Genomic DNA, 24,399 nt, shown 5'->3' on the forward strand with positions numbered 1-24,399 from the left:
ATCTTCCTTGAAAGGTAATATTTTAATTTCTCTTTTTCTAAATTTCATTCATTGAATATTTGCTTACAGATTTCTAAACTAATCATGAATTCCTAGGAGGAATAAAATAATCATTTATCTCGATCTTCGACTTTGATAGTTTATTTGAATTTTCTCATTCCCATCTTAGTGAATATGAAACGGTAGAATTTTTTCTCGCATATTATCTACTTGTTCATTTTTCTAATTTTTACGAAAATTAACAAAGGATTAAAGAGAACCCTTATTTAATTATAAAGATTCTATATGCATCTAATTATGCATAAAATCCAATTCTGATGAAAGTCACACTTTTATCATCATAAAAATCATTTATGATGAAAATCACTCTTTTAACATGAAAGAATTTCTTTTATGCATATGTTTATGCATACTAATCATTTATGATGAAAATCACTCTTTTAATATAAAAGAATTTCTTTTATGCAAAAGTTTATGCATACAAATCATTTATGATGAAAATCACTCTTTTAATATAAAAGAATTTCTTTTATGCATATGTTTATGCATAAAAATCATTTCTGATGAAAATCACACTTTTAATATATAAAAAATATCTTTTATGCATATGTTTATGCATAAAAATCATTTATGATGAAAATCAAACTTTTCATATAAAAAAATATCTTTTATGCATATGTTTATGCATAATAATCATTTATGATGAAAATCACACTTTTGATATAAAAAAATATCTTTTATGCATATGTTTATGCATAAAAATCATTTATGATGAAAATCACACTTTTCATATAAAAAATATATCTTTTATGCATAAAAATCATTTACGATGAAAATCACACTTTTAATATAAAAATATCTTTTATGCACCCATTTATGCATAAAAATCATTTATGATGAAAATCACACTTTTAATATAAAAAATATCTTTTATGCACCCATTTATGCATAAAAATCATTTATGATAAAAATCACACTTTTAATTTAAAAAAAAATCTTTTATGCATATGTTTATGCATATAAATTTTCATTTATGATGAAAATCACTCTTTTAATATAAAAGAATTTCTTTTATGCATAAGCTTATGCATGCAAATCATTTATGATGAAAATCACTCTTTTAATATAAAACAATTTCTTTTATGCATATGTTTATGCATAAAAATCATTTATGATGAAAATCACACTTTTAATATAAAAAAATATCTTTTATGCATAAAAATCATTTATGATGAAAATCACACTTTTAATATAAAAAATATATCTTTTGTGCATAAAAATTATTTATGATGAAAATCATATTTTAATATAAAAAATATCTTTTATGCACCCATTTATGCATAAAAATCATTTATAATGAATATCACACTTTTAATATAAAAAATATATATCTTTTATGCATAAAAAGTATTTATGATAAAAATCAAACTTTTAATAAAAACATATATCTTTTATGCATATATTTAAGCATAAAAATCATTATGATAAAAGTAACACTTTTATAATTAAAAAAATATTCTTTTTATGCATACTTTTATGCATAAAAATCAATAATGATAAAAGTAACACTTTTATAATTAAAAAATATTCTCTTATGCATACTTTTAGGCATAAAAATCAATAATGATAAAAGTAACACTTTTATAATAAAAAAATATTCTTTATGCATACTTTTATGCATAAATATCAATAATGATAAAAGTAACACTTTTATAATTAAAAAAATATTATTTTATGCATACTTTTATGCATAAAAATCAATAATGAAGAAAGTAACACTTTTATAATAAAAAAATTATCAATATGTATCTTTCTATACATAGAATTTAATTCTATTGAAAATCATTCTTTTATAAAAATTAATAAATATGCATCTTTCTATGCATGAATGAAAATGACACTTTTAGAATACTCTAACGATGGGGATTACTCTTTTTTATTAAATAAAGATGAAATTTATTTCACAAATTTTCAAAAAATGTTGCCATAACCTCCTTTGTATGGCTGACCATTTTTTAAATTTTAACTCACTAAAATTAATTAGAAGTTCACCAAGAGTATTTAAATCATTCTAATGTAAACATTTTCTACTTATTTAAGAGAAACATTATGAAAAACTTGATTTTATCCAATAATCAATTATCTAGGATAAAGAATGGTTGGATTTACTAAAGAAGAGAGGGGAATGCCTTTTTTCAATGAGGCATAACATCATTTCATTTTAGAGAAGACAAAAATCATAAATAAAAAAACCATTAAAGAAATAGAAAAGAGAAGAATCTCTAACTTACATGGATAATTTGAGAGCTTTCCTTTGGCTTGATGGTTTGAGGGTTCTACTCTTGTTTGAAACAAGAGTGGCCACCAATCTTTTAGAAGAGGGAAGGTCAAAAACTAATGAATTATGAGTAAAATTCACAGTTTTTGGCACTTGGAAGAAGCAGGGTAACAGTGCAAAACAGTATTGAGTTTCAACAAAGGTGAAAGCTTCTATTTATAGGAAAAAGTGAGCTTCTAACCAAGCCAACTGATTCTAGAATTTTCCAGATCAGTTTGGTCAATTTTTGACCATTTTTGGGTTAGTTTAGTCCACTTTTTGGATCTAGTTGAAACAGGAGAGAGGAGAGATAAAAATATCTCATTATTTGGGAGTTTAAAGCTCTCTCACACATGTGAAATAGGCACCTCCTTCATGAGGGAAATTCCCCCATACTGAGGTGTCAAAAATGCATCATTGCATTTAAATATTTCTCTTTTTTAACTATTAACCTTGTCCTTAGTCAACTCTTCATCTTATGTGAGTATTTACTCATTTTTGGGAGATTTTTCTTTTATTCTTCTATTTATCTCCTCCCTACATTTGGATGAATCTTATTGGTCCATAGGAACCTTAATTTAAAATTTTGAAAAAATCTTGACCCCCACGATAATGCCTCCTCTTGAACAGATTATACTTAATTTCTAATGCACCTTCTGAAAATCTTTTTGAACTTCTGTTTCAAGGGAACTTATTTTAATAAGATGAGGTATTTTTCTATCCAAAAATATTTAAAAACTGAATATTCTCTCTCTAGAACATTTTCTCTCTCTAGGCTAAAACTGGTAGAAACAAGATCTTTTATATTTCTGAAGAGGGATTTGATTATAGGAGAAGATGCTGGATATCTTGAGAAGCTAGGGAGGAATCTTACATGCACGACCACTAGACTCACAATGTGCGAGAGATCCAGGAGCCATACAACCCACCAAACCACACTGAGACTCACAAGGAGGATCCACAGATTTCGGACTCGACATGGCTGTGCAGAGACCACTATTGTACCCATGAGGATGCACATATGAGATGATTGAGCAGAGAGGCATATAGCACCTACATAGAGGCCACTACAAGAGACTGGTCTCATGACGCCAGAGGACATTACGGGCATTCAGACAGAGACACCTCGGGGGGAACTCTCCATTGTTGCCTACGGACTGTGCTCTCAAGGGACCAGATTATCCACTTGATCCAGGGAAAGGAGAGGTGGAGAGGCACTACTTCTTCTACTATTATGGTACACTTGACGAGGGGGCCCAGCCCTCATGTGAGTACCTATATGGCATGACATGCTTCTCATGATTTACACTTATAGCATGCTGCATAGATTTTTTATTTTCATTTCAGTTTTAGTTCTAGTTTCACACATTGCAGTTTCATTATGCTTTCCGATGAGGCTCGCCAGTGCGCATCGACTTATGTATTCATGTATGTTCGACATGTTTCTCATGGACCCGTTATGGTCCTTCGAAGACAATAATAAAATTTCATTTCATCTCTCTCTCTCTCTCTCTCTCTCTCTCTCTCTCTCTCTCCGTGTGGATATGGTGGTGATATTGCATGCTTGTGTGCTTGCTTGCTTGATTGTTGGTGTATGCATGTAGGTGATGGTTTCTTCGCTTGCTTCTTCTTCTCCCTCCTTTTGTCTTCTGCCTCATTTTCACTCTTGCATGCATGAAGGCATGAACTAGGAGTTTAGCTCCCACATATCCTTCTCTCCTTACACCTTACCTAGCTTATGGAAGCTCTACTTGAATGACATAAGGGGTTATGGAGTGAGCCCTTAACGGCCTCACATAGGGGAGTTAACCCTCATTAGGGTTGGATTATTTCTAGTTCCTAAACTGACCCTTGCATAGCATTCTTTCTCTTCTCCTCTCCCTCTCTTTTTTGCAAGGAAGCATGTTCAATTTGGTGAACAGCTTTGGCACCGCTACCAGGGAATGCATTCAGCTTAGGTTTCCCCACATTTTATCACTTTCTAGAGTCTTCACTTGCCCGATTGGAATGCAAATCCACCAGTAGGATTATGTTTTGATATGCATGTTTATTTGATCTGATATTGTTTTCCTTCAATTAATGGAGTTCAATGAAGCACGGGGAGCATGAGGAACTTGGAAAGCTACATTGAAAGTGGAGCTACAAGTAAGTGCCCTATTCTTGCTCTTCAGTCCATTAATTTTTTGTTTCCTTCTTCAAAAGTAGAAAAAAACTATATAAGGAGCTTAATATTGTAATTAATCTTAGGTCATTATATTTAATTAAGCATTTTAGGCATCATTGGATAGCTTGGGGTTAGCCTAAGCTATCCACGAAAAGAAAACCATAAAAAAATATCAAGGAAGGGCCAAAATCTTAGAGAATATAGAGGAGGCACCAGGTAACTTAATCTTTGTCTAGTTTCTCTGAGAAGCAAATGGTCGTTCACTTCTAAAACATACGGCCGCTCGGTTCTCCTGGCTATATCCTCCTAAAATCTACCTCATCAATGAGATAAGTGAGCATGAAAAAGGAATAAATTGAATTAAAGGGAGAATAAAGTGCATTAAAAGGGAGCGAAAAGAGGGTATAACTGTACTATCAGGGGAATATTAGAGAGTAGTCTCGTTAAGAGACACGTCATTCTAAAGCAATTACGAGATTTGCCAGCCATCAAAAGCATAAAGCCATACCTTTACAGCCACACGGTTGTACTTGAAAAAGTGAACATCTATTCCTTTATAAGCCACCCTCATTCCAACTTAACCATGCACCCATTCCTTCCATTAGAGAATGATCATACCCTTATCATCATATTCCCATTCCCTCACAAATCTATGCCCATACTACCAACTCAAGCATATGCATGTTCCATGCCCATACCAACTCTAGCGTATGCCCGTACCTTCCACTAAGCCACGCTCTTACCTTTATGTACGTACGGTTGTACCATTTAAAAAATAAAAAGAAAAAGAAAAGAAAAGAGAGAGGGTTCCCTGTTCAGAAAGTGATCCAACACTATCGTTCTCCACATTCATGCACCTATATTTAGAGAAATTGGTGTGAAATAACCCTTTTTGACAACAGTGAACCTTCCTATATGCTCAATTTCTTATGAGATTAGACCCTTCAATCAACATAACATGGAGTCAAATGGTGTTAGTCCTTGAAAGCACCAGTGAGAGTGAAGAAGATCCTAGCACATGATGCACTACCCGTGACCTAGAGGCAGGAGGGTTGGCATCCTAGTGCATGCATAGACTAGTGATCCTTGAGCAAGATGCTAAGTCCCCTATGCATTCGTAAAGAAGTCTTGCCCACAATACTCAAAAAATTTATCTTGTGAAATGTGCAACTAGACGATTCTCATCCCCTAGGGAAAAAGGTATAGAATGTCAGACAAAGAGAGCAGCCAAACCATCGCTAGACCCTAGATGAGATATAGTGTATAGTAAGAGCAACCTAATCTACACTAATTTTGGTGGTTTGGGTGTTGAAATATGCAAGTGAATGGGTGTTTGTTTGCAGGAACAAGCCCTTATTAAGAGACTGTAAAAAGGAGTCTATAATTAAGTGGGTAGCAGTGAAAAGGTGAGAAGAATGAGAGAATCAAGGTTAGCATGAGTGAATATAGGGGTGTGGAAATATTCTAGGAAAAGGTTCCCCCTAGATCTAGGGGAGGTGGCACAAATCAAGAAGAAATCAGTGGGATTAGATGCTTGGCATCTTGTGGATGTAAAACCTATAAATTGAGGCATTGGCCTAATGAGAAATTTTGATTTTTGAGTATCCATGCCTGCATTATCGTATTAGATTAATTACTAATCTCATCTTAATCATAATTTAATTACTTGCTAGTTATGTTGATTCTTGCATTTGATCCACCATAGCCCACTCTTTCTTTTTCATTTCAACATGGTATCAAAGCCCTAGGTCCATGCCCAACATGTATTAGCCCATCATCAAGTACCTTTTTCACCTCATTAGCCCATAATCATAATTATAAGCACTAATCTTCTCCCTTCTCCATAGCCAAGTTGTACCCCCAGCTGGTGGAGGCGCTTCCTCTCCCTTTACACACATCCATTGCCCAAGCCCTTTTAGAGGAACAAACTAGACTTGAGGGCCACACGATTATTGGATGCCAGCAGAATTGGGGAAAAAGCTCCATGCGATGTGCTTGCTTCGAATCCGTCTAATTCCAACTAGTACTGGGGGTTTTTAAGCATGCTCTACAAGTTGGTGAAGATGGTTTTTTATTTCATCGAGACAACAGTGAGATCTAGCACTGTGTAGAGTCACGGAAGTGCCTCTGTTATTCACTTGATTAATTCTTCATTAAACCTTCAATCTTGATGTTTGTGGGCTCAAGACATATCTAGACACATTTATCTACTACTATATTGAAGAATTTTGAGATTAGATTTATGCAAGTGGATCAATTGAAGACTCCAAGTGGGGGTAGCCTTCTGCACATGAACAATGAATTATCTTGGCAAATTGCTTGATTAATTCACCTACTAAGGTGTTAATTAGGCATCGGTTGGTCTGATCCAACATTGGTAAGGTTCTACACAAGTCTATGTATTCAAATTGAATTTTCTGTCACAATAACTACCTCTATTAATCTCTCCAAAATCAGATTATTCTCTGCACACACAAACTGTGAACTACTACACCTAGTTTTCTAAGCATCATTAGTGATAAAAACTTGTTGTAATCATCATATTGGAGTTGTAAAAGGGTAGACACTGCCCTTGAATCTTGAATTGGATCAAGAGGTAAGACACCCTTCACATCATCATGAGGAGTGCATAAGAAATAGCTAAACTTAATGGTGGGAACTGTTCCATACATGGCAAACAAAGACCATGTATTTGCTCATGAGGAAAAATATAAGGGGGCTAGTTGAGGGAAGAGATGAATGTCCAGAGGAGCATGGGAAGGATGAGTGGAAGAGCAGGAATGAGAAAGCATTAGGACTCATTGCACTTAGCTTAAATGATGAAATCATTCACCACATTGTAGGGATACACAACGAGCTTAAGATGCATGGGATGAACTTAACAAATTATTTGGCACCACTCAAGCAAAAAACTCAAAGATAAATCAGCTAATGTAATTCTACAAACTTGACATGAAGGAAAGTGAACCTCTAACCACACACTTGAACAAATACAAAAGCATTAAGCAACAACTAGCAGGGAAGAAGGTAGAAGATGACGAGGCACTAGCAGTGCTTCTGAAGAGTGTAGACAAGGGAGAGTATGAGAACATTGTGGTAACCTTAAAGAATGTACTAGATTTGAAGCTGCATGAGATAGAAGAACCTCTACTAGATCAAGAGAACAAGGTCAAAGAGAACAAGGTCAAAGAAAAGAAAGGATTGGACCCAACAACTGGAGAGGAGAAAGCATTCTACACTCGAGGAGGCCTCGCACGAGGATGAGGAAGAGGGAGGGGAGGAGGAAGGAACTTCACTTGCCACAACTTTTGGAAGCTAGGACATATGGCTAGAGACTGCTGCACAAACCAAATGAAGAAGGATCGACATTGGCAAACTTCATGGAGACTCCTAAGGTAGATGAGTCAGGACATCTTTTTAAAGTGAGAAAGAGACATAAATCCCACAACCCAATGTAACCTGCCCCAACATAGTAAAACCACCTCTGAGCCACCAATGATGTAGGCCATGTGGTAGATGTATGTGTGAGCACTTTAGTCAAGGTCACGAGCACTTGTAGTAGCCTTGGACACATAGAGAGAGAGTGTCAAGGACTACAAGCTAGGGACTTGAGGCACTGGTCTAGGTGTGCTAGAGTTATTCACTTGAGGGGAGGTGTTAAAATATGCAAGTGAATGGGTGTGTGCGGGGACAAGCCCTTAGCAAGAGACTGTAAAAGGGAGTTTGTAATTAAGTGGGTAGCAGTGAAAAGGTGAGAAGAATCTGCTGATGAGAGAATCAAGGATAGCATGAGTGAATATAGGGGTGTGGAAAGATTATAGGAAAAGGTGGGGAGGTGGCAAAAATCAAGGAGAAATCAGTGGGATTAGATGCTTGGCATCTTGTGGATGTAAAACCTATAAATTGAGGCATTGGCCTAATGAGAAATTGAAGTTATTTTTGAGAATCCATGCCTACAATATCCTATTAGATTAATCACTAATCTCATCTTAATCATCATTTAATCACTTGCTAGTTATGTTGATTCTTGCATTTTATCCACCATATCCCACTCTTGTTTGCATTTCAACATTGCGAGCTATGCCAACTATCAGGATAGCATACTTATACCAAGACCGATGAATTTACACATAATAAATTTCATGCTAAAAGTAGAGTTTTGAGCAGTATTCATTTTCTACAAAAATAAAGAAGGTTATGTACAAATTTTCTAGATTCAATCTATTTGGACTCCTTTCATGATGCATCTACTAGCCATGATGATAATCGCATAAATCAGGCTTTCTATTCAGGGAATCTAGAGGCAGGGGGAGATTTGCATCACGTGGCCGTGGTAATGGTCGTGGATGGCAGGACAGGTCACCAAAACAGAATTTTCAGCCTACATATGGTGCTAGAGGTGGTCGTGGATATACACCTCAGAGAGGCAGAAGTAATCCTCGTTGGTAGAGGATGTTAGCAAGGCCAACAAACATCTATTACTGTGGGAAATTTGGTCATATGTCACGTGATTGTTTCCGCAAACAAAATGATTTGAGAGGGGGTAGAGCACAACATGGTGGACATTATGCACAACATGGTGGAAATTATGCAAATGGTGGAAATTATACAAGTGGTGGAAATTATGCATCAAGCAGTAATGATGGTAGTGCAAATCACTTGTTTGCCATGAAACATGTTGTATGGTGAAAGTGATAACACTTGGTATATGGAGTCTGGAGCATCAAACCATATGACTTGTCATGGCGAATGGTTTGAGCATATGAAGCCTATGGATGTGAAAGGCTATGTGGAGACAAGAGATGATTCCCAACATGCTATCACACATGTTGGAAGTGTACCATTGGTTATGCACAATGGTGAAACAAAGTCTATGGCAGATGTCTTGTATGTGCCTTCTATTACAAAAAGTTTGGCCTCAGATGGTGGACCAGGGTTTACAGGCTCGTTTCAACGAGCATGGTTGCTTTGTTGAGGATTTCAAAAATGGATGTAGAGTCATTGCTAAAGGCAGGAAAGAAGACAGGTTATTTAGGTTGGATGCTGGGATTCCTGAGTTGAAATCAGCCATGTTCTCTAAACGCCGAAATGTGGTACAAGACATTGACATGTGGCATAAAAGGATTGGACATGTGAACATACAAAGGTTAAAGAACATGCAGGCAGACGACGGGTGCTTTTCCACGCTTGGTAGAGATGGGTGTATTCCACAACCAAAAGGGGCTTGGATGCGGCCATTTACGTGTTCTTCGGCATCTCCTTGTTGAGGAAATATAGTCACCCATTTTCTCCAGTTGATGAGGGGACGGCGAGGGGAAGCTTGCAAGGAGGTAAGCTTGGAGCAAAGGGGATGGGTGCCAAACGAACAAGAGGAGGCGAGGGACGATTCAAAATTTGTTGGAGCAAAGGGGACGGGCACCAAATGAACCAGAGGATGGGAGAGACGATTCGAAATCACAACATCATGCTTCAAAATTTGTCAGCATGCAAAAGCACGCAAAGGGACTCCCATGAATTGACCCCACACATGCAGTCGTCATTTAAAAATCACGAATTTTCACTTTGCATGCTATTAAAAATAGTGCCAATGTCCAATTTTGGCAACGGGCATCGGTTGATCGGCTGGAAGGCCAACGTGCCACGGGGGTGCCACATACATAGGCACCCCGAAATCTACCTAGAGCCGGAGCGAAGAGAGGGGGAGGCGAAGGGGGTACAATTGACCTAGGGGGAGCTCAGGCGCACGACATCAAGTGCTTAGACTTGCATACGTTTAATTTAGATCATACGTCATAGTAAAGGAGTACAAATACTAGTGTTAATTTACATCATATATCAAAATCACTCAAAGTGATGGTAAGGATGACGACTTTGTTTTTTAATCTCACCACTTCCAATCATCTCTATTTTTGACATTCAAATATCATAAAATATTTTTAAATAAAAAAATGAATATTTTTAAAATCAATATATTTCTTCCTGGTTGAGTCGTGAGACTACAACGGTTCAACTAAAACATCTAAACATTTTGTGTAATGGCAAACACATCGAACTGTTCTAGAAACTTCTAAGTGTGAGTCAAAAGCATTAAGACCTACCCAAAAGTCTCTATAACTATAACCCAAGTAGTAAATTTGAAAAAGTGATTAAGCTTAGCACACTACTTTGTAAAGCCTTTGTACAATAAATACATAAATCGTCTAGTGCTTGGTAATAAATTTATTTCATGAATTTGAATATTCTTATCTATTAATATGCATGTGCAAGAAAACATAACAACATTGGTATATAGGTCAATCATCATATAACATGAACATAAAGGATTTGCCCATTTAGGACCCATGAGACTTAATTAGAGGTATAACTATAATTATAATACAACCCAAGTAGCAAATTTGAAAAAGTGATTAAGCTTCTTAAAATAGGACAATACTTTGTAAAGTCTTCCTACAATAAATGCATAAATCTTACAGTGCTTGGTAATGAAATTATTTCATGAATTTGAAATTTTTTATTTAGTAGTATGCACACAAGACAATAGAACGCTACAGGGGCCAATCATCATATAACAGGAACATGAAGGGTTTGTCCATTTGAGACCCCATGAGAATTAATTCGTTAGTATTAACGGTTAGTTAAAAGTGTTGCCACATACTATGATTTAGGCTCTTTCTCCAATAAGTTTAAGGAGCCTAGACTCTAGAGATCATTGCCCATAAGTTTATATATTTTTATTCACATCAATTTATATACATCTTTAGTATCTTGGATTTTTTTTTCCTTTTTTGGGGTTTTTTTAACGAGAAAAGCTGTGGTAGGAGGCATATATAGCGTCTCCCCATACTGTGGTAGGAGGCATATATAGCGTCAATTTATATACATCTTTAGTATCTTGGATTTTTTTTCCCTTTTTTTGGGGTGTTTTTAATGAGAAAAGCTGTGGTAGGAGGCATATATAGCGTCTCCCCATACTTGCTTTTGGATTTGGGTAATGTGGATGTTTGATACAGTTGAGCATCTGAATGTTTGCTAGGGTATGTGCATTGAGTATTTAATTAAACATTTAAAGTTTAGTAAGCTAGATCTGGAAGCAATATTGTCATGATTCATCTGGGCTCCTTAGGCTCTCAACGTAGCGCAGGAGGATTGGCGCTTTCCCTTCGGTTGTAGAGGAGCTACTACTCACGTCCGCAGAGCGAGTTGTGCTGTCCATCTCGATCTTCACAGCTTCTCTCAGCACGTGAACTACCTCGCTCATGCTGGGCCTCTTGCTGCGGTCGCTATCCACGCATCCAAATGCAACATCAATCACCTTCCACATCGACTCCAGCTTGTACCCGTTCATCAACACGGGATCCACAATGTCTCCAGCCTTATCTTGCAGTATGGCTGGTTTAACCTGTTTCCAAATGCATCATTAACCATATATTAACCTCCGCTTCTAAAGCCTTTATTCATCATTGACTGTATAGATCCACAGAAGCTTAATGGCGAAACAATTCCTCCGTTCACACCATTTGGCACATACCCAATCGACAATATGTGGCGGACGGCTGAAAGCATCGATCGGGGCTCGGCCGCATATCAGTTCAAACAACACTACACCAAAACTGTACACGTCACTCTTGTCCGTCGGATGATTCGTCGCATTGTATCTGCATGCATTAATATGAAGAGTTAGGAATTGATTCACCCGGTTATTGATGATAGACCTGCAGTTTTACCAGCTGCATTATAATTAAGGAATGAAGATATACTTGGTGATTTGATTTAATTAGAACAAATTGGTACCCTATCCAAGATTGAAAGAAAGCTTACGCAGGATCAAGATAGCCTGCTGTCCCAACCACATGTACAGTGGATACATAAGATGAGGCGTTGTCGCCTTCTTTCAACCTTGAAAGCCCGAAATCAGCCACCTTCGCCTGCATCTTGTCGTTGAGGAGAATGTTGCTGCTTTTCACATCTCGGTGGATGATTGTAGGATCACAGCCCGTATGCAGATACTCAAGGCCTGGAATGTAGAACCATGTTGTGAGCACCGTGAGCGCATGAAGCAGCTGTCCTCTTCACCGCATGAAAATTTTAGACAATGAACATCTACAAGTATTTGCTACTTAGTCTGTATCTCTTCCACACTGAGCACGTAATTATATACCATCCGTTTGCGGTGAGGCCAACACATAAAAAATCTAATCCATTAATATTAATTTAGGAGGCTAGATCAACCAGTGGATAGAAAAGTTCCAAAGTTAAGGTGGCGTTATAGTTTTTGTACCATAAACCGGCAAAAAATATCATTGAGGTGTTTGGACAGGACCACGAGATCTTGGGTTCAAAAACCCAGTCCATGGCATCGCTTGTGGACGGATAATCAAGTTCCCTACGGGCAAACCCACAGGCGGTAATTACTAGAGGATCTTATGCTCAAGACTAGTCTTTAAAACAAACATCTCTGTTGGGCTGAATTGAAGCTTTGCAAAGATGCCACCAAGTCAAACCTTGGTATGCATAGTTTAACATGTTTATTTTTTTTACTAATGACACGTCCATCTATAAATATATTACTTGTAACTTGCCATGTGTGGTAAGCAAAGGAGAGCTCCATTTGGCAAGAGAATGAGAGATCTTTCACGTGAAGGAGAAAGGATTTTTTTTTAAAATTTTATAAGTATTTTTTACACATGCCTACATGCATTGGGGCTCACAATTAATTGTCACCATCAAGTCATTTTATCATTGAATGAGTATATATATATATATGTATGTATAGGAGAGTTTCACATTTTTGAACTTCTAAAAAGGAACTTTCTTTTCCACAAGCCTAGATGCATTGGGACTCACAATTAGTTGTCACCATCAAGTCATTTGCTCATTGAATACATGCACACAATCTCACAGGCACATGTACGCATGCACATACACAAATATGCACACTTACACGTACACACTTACTTAACCTCACACACACACATACATGCATATAAACTTACATATATATATATATATACATGCATACACACACTGAAATACACACATATCGATAGGCACACATGCATACATAGATGAACATGTACACACACATTTGCACGTTGTCGTGACGTGTGCGGAATAGCCAGGAAAGTACGAGACTTCTAGCTGTGAGAGTTGGTGCCAAACTTAACAAGGAATCTCACATTCAAAATTTCCCAAAAAGCATAGGACAAATCCATCCTTGAATTCGTGTTCCAATTGCTTATCCCTTTCCAAGCATAGATTCTCTGACTTCTTTTTCCAAAACTTTCCAGCTAATCACATGTAGGCATAACATAACCTTTAAGTATTTCCAACATACATGTGACCCTTTTCATTCCATACATCCACTGTCACCATTCCCAACATCTCATAAAGTTCTTTATCACCTGAAAATTTGGCTTAAAATTCCAACAACTCACAAACACAAAATGATATATGGCATAACTTTAACATATTCACATGATTTTAAAAGAAATCCATGGCCTGCATTTAGATCCACTAAGATAGAATCAAAGTCAATTTTCACTAGAGTCGTTGCTGTATTTCTGACTCTTGGATTCCATGTCCCTTGATGCAATATCCTCACATCACTTCATATCAAACCACCCTTTATTTTTTTACAAAACCTTTGAAGGTTTATTGGCACCATGTATTAACAAGCGTGGTAGGAAGGAAAAAAATTTTATCATGTTTTTACTTATCTGAAGGTGGGGAAAAGCGTTTTCATTCGAATTTCTTTTGAAAAATATTCTTCCACACACTTCGCTGCAGACAGCGCAGACAGCGAACAGCTGGCGCATAGCTAGTTTTGTGAATTTGAAGTAGGCATATCAATAGATAGCAGCAACTCTGCTCTCTAATTCAAGCCCCAACACGCCATCGACAGTCATTGATTGCAAGAAATGAATCTCTCTGGTCGGGCACGCCTCTGTTCCCCCTCGTTTTTTTTCTGCAGACTTCTCTCTTCAGCACCGCTCCAAATCTCTGGTTTTTTCTGGTCATTCCCGCGAGGAAGTCGGCGCCATACCACCTTTTGCAGCTAAAATCGCGCATTTCCCATTTTAATTTTTCTCACTGCGCCTACCATTCCACGCGTATTTTTTTCAAGTAATATTCATTAAAAATTAACTTTCTCACACCATAGCCTTGCTAAGGTTTCCCACACCACATCAAAGTAGGCTTCATTCGGTAACCTTATTGCATATACGACCTTGCCATCTAAAGCATACGATCAAGACCACAACCATTATGTACAATAAAGTCCTCTGTCTCAGTGCTAGTATCAACTCAACCATGTTAGGCACAGCTTATGAGCAATTCACCATCTCATGGAATCAATAAAGCAGTCGAACCACAAGCATAATCCAGTCCTATCAAGGCACAAGGTCTCTACTAGCTCCAAAATTCTCCATAAACATAAAAAAAATCCTCCACAATTCACACCACACTGTCAGAAGCTTCGAAACCTGACTGAGCCTCAGCTCATCTTATTGAACCTCATATACAATATGAACATATGTACATGGTATCATATAATGACTCGTCATGGCACTTAACCCATGCATCTGGATGTGTATTTGATGGCCTCACATGCACGGTTTCACACCATAGACGTGCCATGGCACGACATCCACCCCCTCTAAACCTGCACATCCTCTGGTATGTGCCAAATCATCATCAAGGTCCACATATAACTGGATGTCGTCCTCATCTTCTGCACTTCCAGGAAGATTATCCTCTTCCTCTTCAATCATATCCATACTACCACTGTCAAGCCTCTCATCCTGGGTCTCTTGTGAATCAAAAGGATCACTATCATGCCTTCTTTTAAATATCTTGATTCTTTTGCCAGCCACAAGATTCTTTACTTCTGTTCCATCAAGCTCACACAGAGTATACGTGGCATTTCCATGCACATGCTTGACAATGTAAGGGCCAAACCATCTTTTTGCAAATTTTCTTTGAACAGTGAATTGGTTGTCAAGACTACTGTCATACATTAGAACCCAATCACCTTCTTCAATAGGTTTTGGCCGGAGTCTGTGTCTACTATCAAATCTTTCTTTATTTTTCAACCTTGCATCTTTCAAGCGAGCTTTAGCAAGCTCTATATCTCCAGGCCTCCTCTCCAACTGTCTTATTCGCAATGCAAGGAGGTCATCTCTGCTCAATCCTTCCACCCAGGGCAATACATTCCAAGTTAGAATTACTTCTTCAACTGGCATCACTGGCTTCTGACCATACATCAATTCTGCAGGCATGTATCCTGTCACTGAGCTATGAGTTGTATGGTCAGCCCACAAGGCATATGGTAGCAGCTTTGGCCACTCTCGCATTCTTTCTCTGCATGCCTTAGCCAAAGCTTTAATGATTGGAGGATGTCCTCGCTCACTTTTCCCATTGCCCTCAGGATTGTAAGCACATGTTAGGGACAGTTTGATACCAATTCTAGAGAAGAATTCCCTTGCTTCTTCAACATCTAGCTCACCCCTATCAGCTGTTATCTTCCCAACACAACCATACCGGCAGATCACATCTTCCAAGAGAAATTTGCATACTGTTTCTATACTCTTTGTTCTAAGAGCACGCCCTTCTACCTGATTTGTCAAATCTTCTCTTGCAAGTGCAATGTACCGCATCTGCCAAATTCCCAAAGGCATTGTAACTAGATCCACTACCCATTTGTAGTGCATGGCAGGTGGGTAGGTTGGTTGCAAGCCATCACGATGCCGCACATTTGAGTACATTTGGCATACCATGCATGTTTCCACATATTGGGAAATATCCTTGTACATTCCTTTCCACCAATATTTTTCCTTTATTTTGGTAAAGGTGGCCCACACACTTCTATGTCCAGCCCAGAGACTCTCATGGAATTCTTTCACAAGCTTTCCTTGAGTCTCTTTATCACATATGACTCTCTGTGGCATAGCATTCCTCTGCTTAGGATGCTTCCAGAGATACCCATCCTTTAGGAAATAACCATATGCTTTTCTGCGGATTCTCTTAAATTCTGAGTCAGACCAATTTTCTTACCTTGTCAGAGTACTCAAATATTGACCAATAAGAAACCAATCTCCTTCATATATTTCCTCAATAAAAGACTCAAGTGCATTTGATAGGCAAATATGATCCCCTTTTGCATATGCTATAGTATAGAACTTTGTACCCACATCATCAATGTCACTAATCATCTCTTTCTCATCTTCATACCTGGCTCTTGATAGCATATCTGCAACTGGATTATCTTTTCCTGCAATATGCTCAAACTCAGGATTTAGTGACTTGATATAAGCAATCCACCTAAGCATAGCAATATCTGGAGTGGTACAACTTGCTATCATCCCAAGAAGTGGCAAGCAATCAGTTTCCACAAGTACAGATGCCCCAATAAGATATTCTTTTTCACATTTTAGAGTAGTGACTATCCCCCATAACTCTCTCTTGATCTGTGGATACTTTCGTTGCCGAAAGCTTAACACCTTTGCTCCAAATCTAATTACATACCTATGATCATCCTCATCATCTTGCCCTACTGCCCATCCTATCCCAGTAGGACTAGTATCAACTGTAACAATCACAGGCCTACCACACTCATAATCTGCCTTTCTCAAAGTGGGTGATGATTGGAGCAAATATTTCAGCTTCCGCATAGCTTTAATATGTACTGCACTCCACAGAAATTTTTGATTTTTCCTCAAAAGTTGATAAAGAGGATCTGCTACATGTGCATAATGTGGGATCCAAATAACATAAAAGACACATGCTCCAAGAAATCTCCTCAGCTCTGTAACATTAATGCATGTTTCCTTCATTCTTTGTATTGCATCTATCTTGGCTGGACAAGGACGACGTCCACTAGTACTACAAAGATGTCCCACTATTAGCACTTCACCAACTCCAAACACTGATTTCAGCCCAGATAAAGTAAGATTCACTTCTTCAAGCCTGGATAGAATCATGTCACAATCCTTTATATGATTTGCCACAAACCTGTGGCACCCCTTTGAATCCAAATCCCCATCTTTGTCTTTCTCATCACAGCCCTTTATTGGCACATCATCCAAAAATGGCATAGTTTTTTGTGGTATGAAGTCTCGTAAGACTTTATTCATTCCATTCATCATATGTGCCACTGAGTTAGTGGCTCCCTGTGGTAAGGTACACATCCTTACTAATCCTAAAGGAGTTCTCATTGTGGTCAAGTCCCTGCTTTGTATATCTAGCTGGAACTGATCATATCCCGAATACAGATCACCCATAGAGTATATAGCTTTCCCTGCAAATGCTTCTGCAAACTCATCCACAATTGGGCCTGCTCCCACATTCCTGATTGTGACTTTGTTTACAGGTTGCATGTCTTGAATAAAGCGCAATGTCCCATTTTTCTTTGGTACAGTAAACCATCTGTTGGAATATGGGCACATGAAGGCTCCAAGATTCCCATCCTGATCTTTTCCTTTAGTAATTCCATCAACTTTGGCAAGAGAGCCTTTGGTACTGGAATTGGCCGCAGGTTCCAGGGTACATGTGGAACAGTAAAGATCACCATTGGTGCTGTTACACTTGGATCAACACAGCCTATCTCATGCGGCTGAAAAGCAAAGGCTTTCCCATGTTTTACAACCATCTCCTCAAAGCATTCCCTTTCAACTGGCAACAGAAAATCCTTCTCACCAATCTTCAGCTCTTTTAGAGTTTCTTGAGTAAATTTATGCCCAATTTTCTTCGGATCTCTAAGATTTGGCTGCATAGAAGCTTCATCTATCTTCTCCTTGCTTCCTGGTGGCAAGGGCAAGGCAACTGGTTTCACCTTCTTTGCAACCGTTTTGTACTTTGTATCAACATGAGCATCCATCTCACAATTCATGTTTTTACATTCCACCCCCTCAAATTCCTGGATTATATCATACATCTCCACAGATGACACCTTTATCATTTCATTTCCACCCTGTAAGCATGCTCTTCCCATATCAAAAAGCACATCCATAGTATCTACACATGACACCTCATCAAACACCCCTGAAATAAACTCATTCTTCCCCAAAAGACCACACTGCTCAAAACTTTTTTGTTCTTTTTGTATATGTTTTCGCATGCCACGCTTCAAATCCTTGCTTTTTACAAAAACCAGTGACCCATAGCTAGAGAATCCCTGAAAATTTGCTGGAAAACTATTTACATTGATTGAGTCCTGCGAGAACTCATTTTTCCTTGTACCATTGGAATCCCGCCTTACAATGGCACCTGGCCAAAATCCCTCATCTCCCTGTAATTCATGAATTCTCTATTTATCTTTGGAAGTGACTGTGCTCGAAGAGACTCACGATTCCTTTCATGGTTAATACAAACTGTCAAAAACTGAACAGCTTTTTTGCCATCTTTACTCCTTATTCTTGCATATGCTGAACCATCATCCAAAACCTTTGTTTCCATCCTTACAGCTGTAATGTAGGGTTGCCCAAGAATGAGGGGATACGATGACATCTCCTGAACAAAGAAATTCTGATCATCCTTCACATCCCCTATAGTTACCCTTACATTTGGACATGCTGCATAAAGCTCTCCAGATGAGTTATTAGCTGCTTTAATCATCCACCCATGATCCACATCCATTGGCCACTTACATTTGTTGTAGAGATTTTTAGCCATAAGATTTATTTCAGACCCATGATCAATTAGAGCGACATATGGCTCTTCCAAATCACCTATCTTGACAAGGGTTTCAGTGGTTGCTCTTGCCCAATGGCTCCTGGAGTAATGACTCTTTGTAAGAACTTCTTTTTCATCATCCTCTTCCACAAAGCGCACTTGTCGTGCCCCATCAGCAGAATGATTACATTCCACCACACTTTCTCTCTCTTCCTTTTTCTGTACCTGTACTCCATGAGTCTTGGAAGTGCTTGCCTCCCCTTGTGATGGAATAGATTCAATTATGGACTGTCTTTTCCTTCGTATAATATCAATTATCTCATCATGAAATTCTTTCTTTGCAATCCCCAAGACTTCCCCTAGTGTGAATTCTACCCTGCTGTTTAGAATCCTTTCTTCAAGCACCTTTTTGAGATCTGTTTTGCAGCTTCAATATCAGATTGAAGCTTGTAGAGTGGACTTTTCCCTTTACCCTTCTCCTTCATTTTTGCTGGCACTTCTTCCATTGAAACATCCTGTGGAGGTCTGCTATGCTGTGGAGGCATATGTGATGGCCCAGGATCCTTCTTTTCACTTCCACGTATAACTCTTTTTGATGGCCCTCCTTCCTCATTTTCCCTTTTACGCTTCTCCTCTACCTGTGCCTCATTATTTTGGCATTTGGCAATATAGGCATGAATAGATAAAGAATCCACAGGCTCCTCCCAGCCAGTCTCAAGACGTATACAATCACCTGCCTCATGCAAAGCTTGTTTTGACACTTTCTTTGACGCAATTAATTCCATTGTTGATGGCCAAAAATCCTCATTCTCATAATCCTCATCATTCTCAAATCCCTGCTTTAGTTGACCAACCTTTAATCCATAGGTTGCTGCCTCAACCATAGAAATAGCATGACTAGCAGCCATATCCTCTACCAGCTTTTTCATCCCTCCTTTCCCAAAGTTTGTACTCAATGGAAGACCAGTCTCTCTAAGATGGATTTTCCCATCTTTGAAAAACACAAGTTGATTTTTAAGAGCTTCTTTATAGCTAGCACAATCCTTCTTTGCATGCTCTGGGTCATCACACCATATGCATCTATATGTAAACCCTTCTTTGCTTTGAGGCCTTTGCATAGAAGCCTGTCCCAATGGTAGACCTTTTTCTTCAATCCTGGACATCTTCAATTTTAAGTCATGCATACCCTTGATAAGCTCATCCATCGGCCCATCTATCTTTGGAATTGTAGCAGCTGGTTTGGATAGATTCTCAGGGGTAACATCAGTTATTGGGGTTGCAGAGCCCATCACCATTTTATCCCTCCTCCGCTGTCGCTTTGCTAACATAGTGACTGCATCCTCAACATCATTCCAATCACTCTTTAATCCCTGCTCTGTATCCTTATCCTCAAGGAGGATTTCCAATTTCTCTTGGAGATCTTTCCCAGCTGCTTGTAAGAAGAGCTCTGTTTTTTCTCTGTCCAAAGTTACACGCTCTATCCTTGACAACTGGGCATAACGCTTCTCAAACTCTCTTAGCAATTCTGTGGCAGAAATTCCCATTTTAGATTTTGTGACCCATTCCAAGAAAGTTCGTTTGGTCACTCGCTCAGAATCCTCCATAAAATATTCATGCTTTAAAGCAAGCTTGAACTCTTCCCAATTTCTGCCACCATGTGCTGTCTGCAATCCTTTTATGCGCTCTCTTATTTCAGGAACACATACCAGCTCGAAACTTCGAACCATGTCCTCCTCAGTCACCCTATTTAGCTCCATTTCCTTTATATAATTGCGCAGGTACTTTGTAATGTCCTTCCTATCAAATTGATCCATCTTTTTCACAATTGATTGTAATGCTTTGGTCGTGGAAATTTGTCCTCTTTCAGCAGCTTGTTGTTGTTGCATGTACATGGTAAACATCTGAAACATCTGCATAACTCCGGGGTCAAAATGAACCCCCTGACCCTCAGAATTCTCAGCCATAGCTTCCCTATATATTTCACCACACTCTCACCCCAGCAGTTTCACGTCGGGTTCACCAAAGAGCTGTCGTGACGTGTGCGGAATAGCCAGGAAAGTACGAGACTTCTAGCTGTGAGAGTTGGTGCCAAACTTAACAAGGAATCTCACATTCAAAATTTCCCAAAAAGCATAGGACAAATCCATCCTTGAATTCGTGTTCCAATTGCTTATCCCTTTCCAAGCATAGATTCACTGACTTCTTTTTCCAAAACTTTCCAGCTAATCACATGTAGGCATAACATAACCTTTAAGTATTTCCAACATACATGTGACCCTTTTCATTCCATACATCCACTGTCACCATTCCCAACATCTCATAAAGTTCTTTATCACCTGAAAATCTGGCTTAAAATTCCAACAACTCACAAACACAAAATGATATATGGCATAACTTTAACATATTCACACAAAATGATATATGGCATAACTTTAACATATTCACATGATTTTAAAAGAAATCCATGGCCTGCATTTAGATCCACTAAGATAGAATCAAAGTCAATTTTCACTAGAGTCGTTGCTGTATTTCTGACTCTTGGATTCCATGTCCCTTGATGCAATATCCTCACATCACTTCATATCAAACCACCCTTTATTTTTTTACAAAACCTTTGAAGGTTTATTGGCACCATGTATTAACAAGCGTGGTAGGAAGGAAAAATTTTTTATCATGTTTTTACTTATCTGAAGGCGGGGAAAAGCGTTTTCATTCGAATTTCTTTTGAAAAATATTCTTCCACACACTTCGCTGCAGACAGCGAACAGCTCGCGCATAGCTGGTTTTGTGAATTTGAAGTAGGCATATCAATAGATAGCAGCAACTTTGCTCTCTAATTCAAGCCCCAACACGCCATCGACAGTCATTGATTGCAAGAAATGAATCTCTCTGGTCGAGCACGCCTCTGTTCCCCCTCGTTTTTTTTCTGCAGACTTCTCTCTTCAGCACCGCCCCAAATCTCTGGTTTTTTCTGGTCATTCCCGCGAGGAAGTCGGCGCCATACCACCTTTTGCAGCTAAAATCGCGCATTTCCCATTTTAATTTTTCTCACTGCGCCTACCATTCCACGCGTATTTTTTTCAAGTAATATTCATTAAAAATTAACTTTCTCACACCATAGCCTTGCTAAGGTTTCCCACACCACATCAAAGTAGGCTTCATTCGGTAACCTTATTGCATATACGACCTTGCCATCTAAAGCATACGATCAAGACCACAACCATTATGTACAATAAAGTCCTCTGTCTCAGTGCTAGTATCAACTCAACCATGTTAGGCACAGCTTATGAGCAATTCACCATCTCATGGAATCAATAAAGCAGTCGAACCACAAGCATAATCCAGTCCTATCAAGGCACAAGGTCTCTACTAGCTCCAAAATTCTCCATAAACATAAAAAAAATCCTCCACAATTCACACCACACTGTCAGAAGCTTCGAAACCTGACTGAGCCTCAGCTCATCTTATTGAACCTCATATACAATATGAACATATGTACATGGTATCATATAATGACTCGTCATGGCACTTAACCCATGCATCTGGATGTGTATTTGATGGCCTCACATGCACGGTTTCACACCATAGACGTGCCATGGCACGACAACGTGTACATGCACACAATCTCAGAGACATATGCGCATGCACCTGCACACACATAGACATAAAAATGTCCACATAAAAAATTTACATGCTTGCATACACATATACATTCGCATATGCACACACGTTCATATATCTATTTATCTATATATATATATGTGTGTGTGTATATGTGTGTGTATGTATGTATATATGTAAATAATATACATATATATATATATATTATATTATATTATATAAAGAGTACAATGTATATATAAGTATACGATATAATATATATATATACATATATATATGTATGTATATATATATATATATATACATATATATATATATATATATATGTATGTATATATATATATATGTGTGTGTGTGTGTGTGTGTGTGTGTGTGTGTGTGTGTGTATGTATGTATGTGTTTGTGTGTGTATGTGTCTTATTTTATGATAAATATGTTGATTTTTATTTAAAATAATTACAAATATATATATATATTATAATATTCTCTCTCTCTCTCCTCTCTCTCGTTAAAATTACAGCATTGTGATGAGCTATGGTGGATCAAATGCTAGAATCAACTTTATTAACAAAGAGACTAGATGATAATTAAGATGTGATTAGTGATAGCTTAATGTAGGCATGGATAATCAAAATTACAGCATTGTGATGAGCTATGGTGGATCAAATGCTAGAATCAACTTTATTAACAAAGAGACTAGATGATAATTAAGATGTGATTAGTGATAGCTTAATGTAGGCATGGATAATCAAAAAAACCAACAAATTCTTATTAGGCCAATGCCTCAATTTATAGAGTTTACATCCAAGCATCTAATTGCATTGATTTCTCCTTAATTCACTCCTCCTCTTTTGCTTGATTCTCTCCACCTCTCCCCTAGAATATCTCCAAACCTCCTAAATCTCCTCATGCTACCCTTTATTTTCTCCCAGTAGATTCTTCTCACCTTTTCATAGGTTCTCTCACATTTATAAATTCTCTTTTACAGCGTCTAGCCAAGGGCTTGTTCTCGCACACACCCTATTCACTTGTATATTTCAACACCTCCCTAAGTGAATACTTCTAGCACTCCTCGACTCTATACCAAGTTTTCCTCTTACTTCATAGTCCGCAACTAGTGCCTCAAGTCCCTAAACGCATAGTCCTTGACACACTCTCTCTCTATGTGTCCAAGGCTACTGTAAGTGCCCGTGACCTTGACTAAAGTGCTCACACATACATCTACCACATGGCTTACATCATCGGTGGCTCAGAGGTGGTTTTACTCTAATGGGGGCAGGTTACATTGGATTGTGGGTTTTCTCTCTCTCTCTCTCTGAAAAGATGATCCGACTCCACTTTCTTAGGAGCCTCCATGAAGTTTGCCGATGTCGTTCCTTCTCCACTGGGTTTGCTGCTGTAGCAGTCTCTTGCCATGTGTCTTGGCTTTCCATAGTTGTGGCAAGTGAAGATCCTTCCTCCTACTCTGCCTCTTCCTCGTCCTCGTCCTCGAGAGAATCCTCCTCGGGCGAAGAATGCTTTTTCTTCTCTTGTGTTGAGTCGAGCCATTTCTTCTCTTTGCCTCTGCTCTCTTGCTCTAATAGAGCACCTTCTATCTCGTGTAGCTTCAATTCAGGTACATTCTTTAGTG

General features: G+C 38.1%; 1 protein-coding gene across 4 annotated transcripts in view; it reads right to left on the bottom strand.

The window, feature by feature from the left end:
* Positions 1-11,378: 11,378 nt before the first annotated feature.
* The window catches only part of LOC147620527 (putative LRR receptor-like serine/threonine-protein kinase At1g05700), a 185,852-nt gene continuing 172,831 nt past the window's right edge, over positions 11,379-24,399 (bottom strand). For all 4 annotated transcript variants that reach the window (XM_086824756.1, XM_086824758.1, XM_086824757.1 and 1 more), the window contains 3 exons: positions 12,300-12,495; positions 12,010-12,136; positions 11,379-11,880 (listed from right to left, as the gene is read on the bottom strand). In XM_086824756.1, coding sequence (XP_086680882.1) covers positions 11,581-11,880; positions 12,010-12,136; positions 12,300-12,495 — 623 coding nt within the window. In that variant the 3' untranslated portion in view covers positions 11,379-11,580. The remainder of the gene's footprint in view (positions 11,881-12,009; positions 12,137-12,299; positions 12,496-24,399) is intronic.

The sequence above is a fragment of the Cibotium barometz genome, chromosome 31 (assembly GCF_041138505.1).
Source record: "Cibotium barometz isolate CiBa-2024 chromosome 31, ASM4113850v1, whole genome shotgun sequence".
Lineage (NCBI taxonomy): Eukaryota > Viridiplantae > Streptophyta > Polypodiopsida > Cyatheales > Cibotiaceae > Cibotium > Cibotium barometz.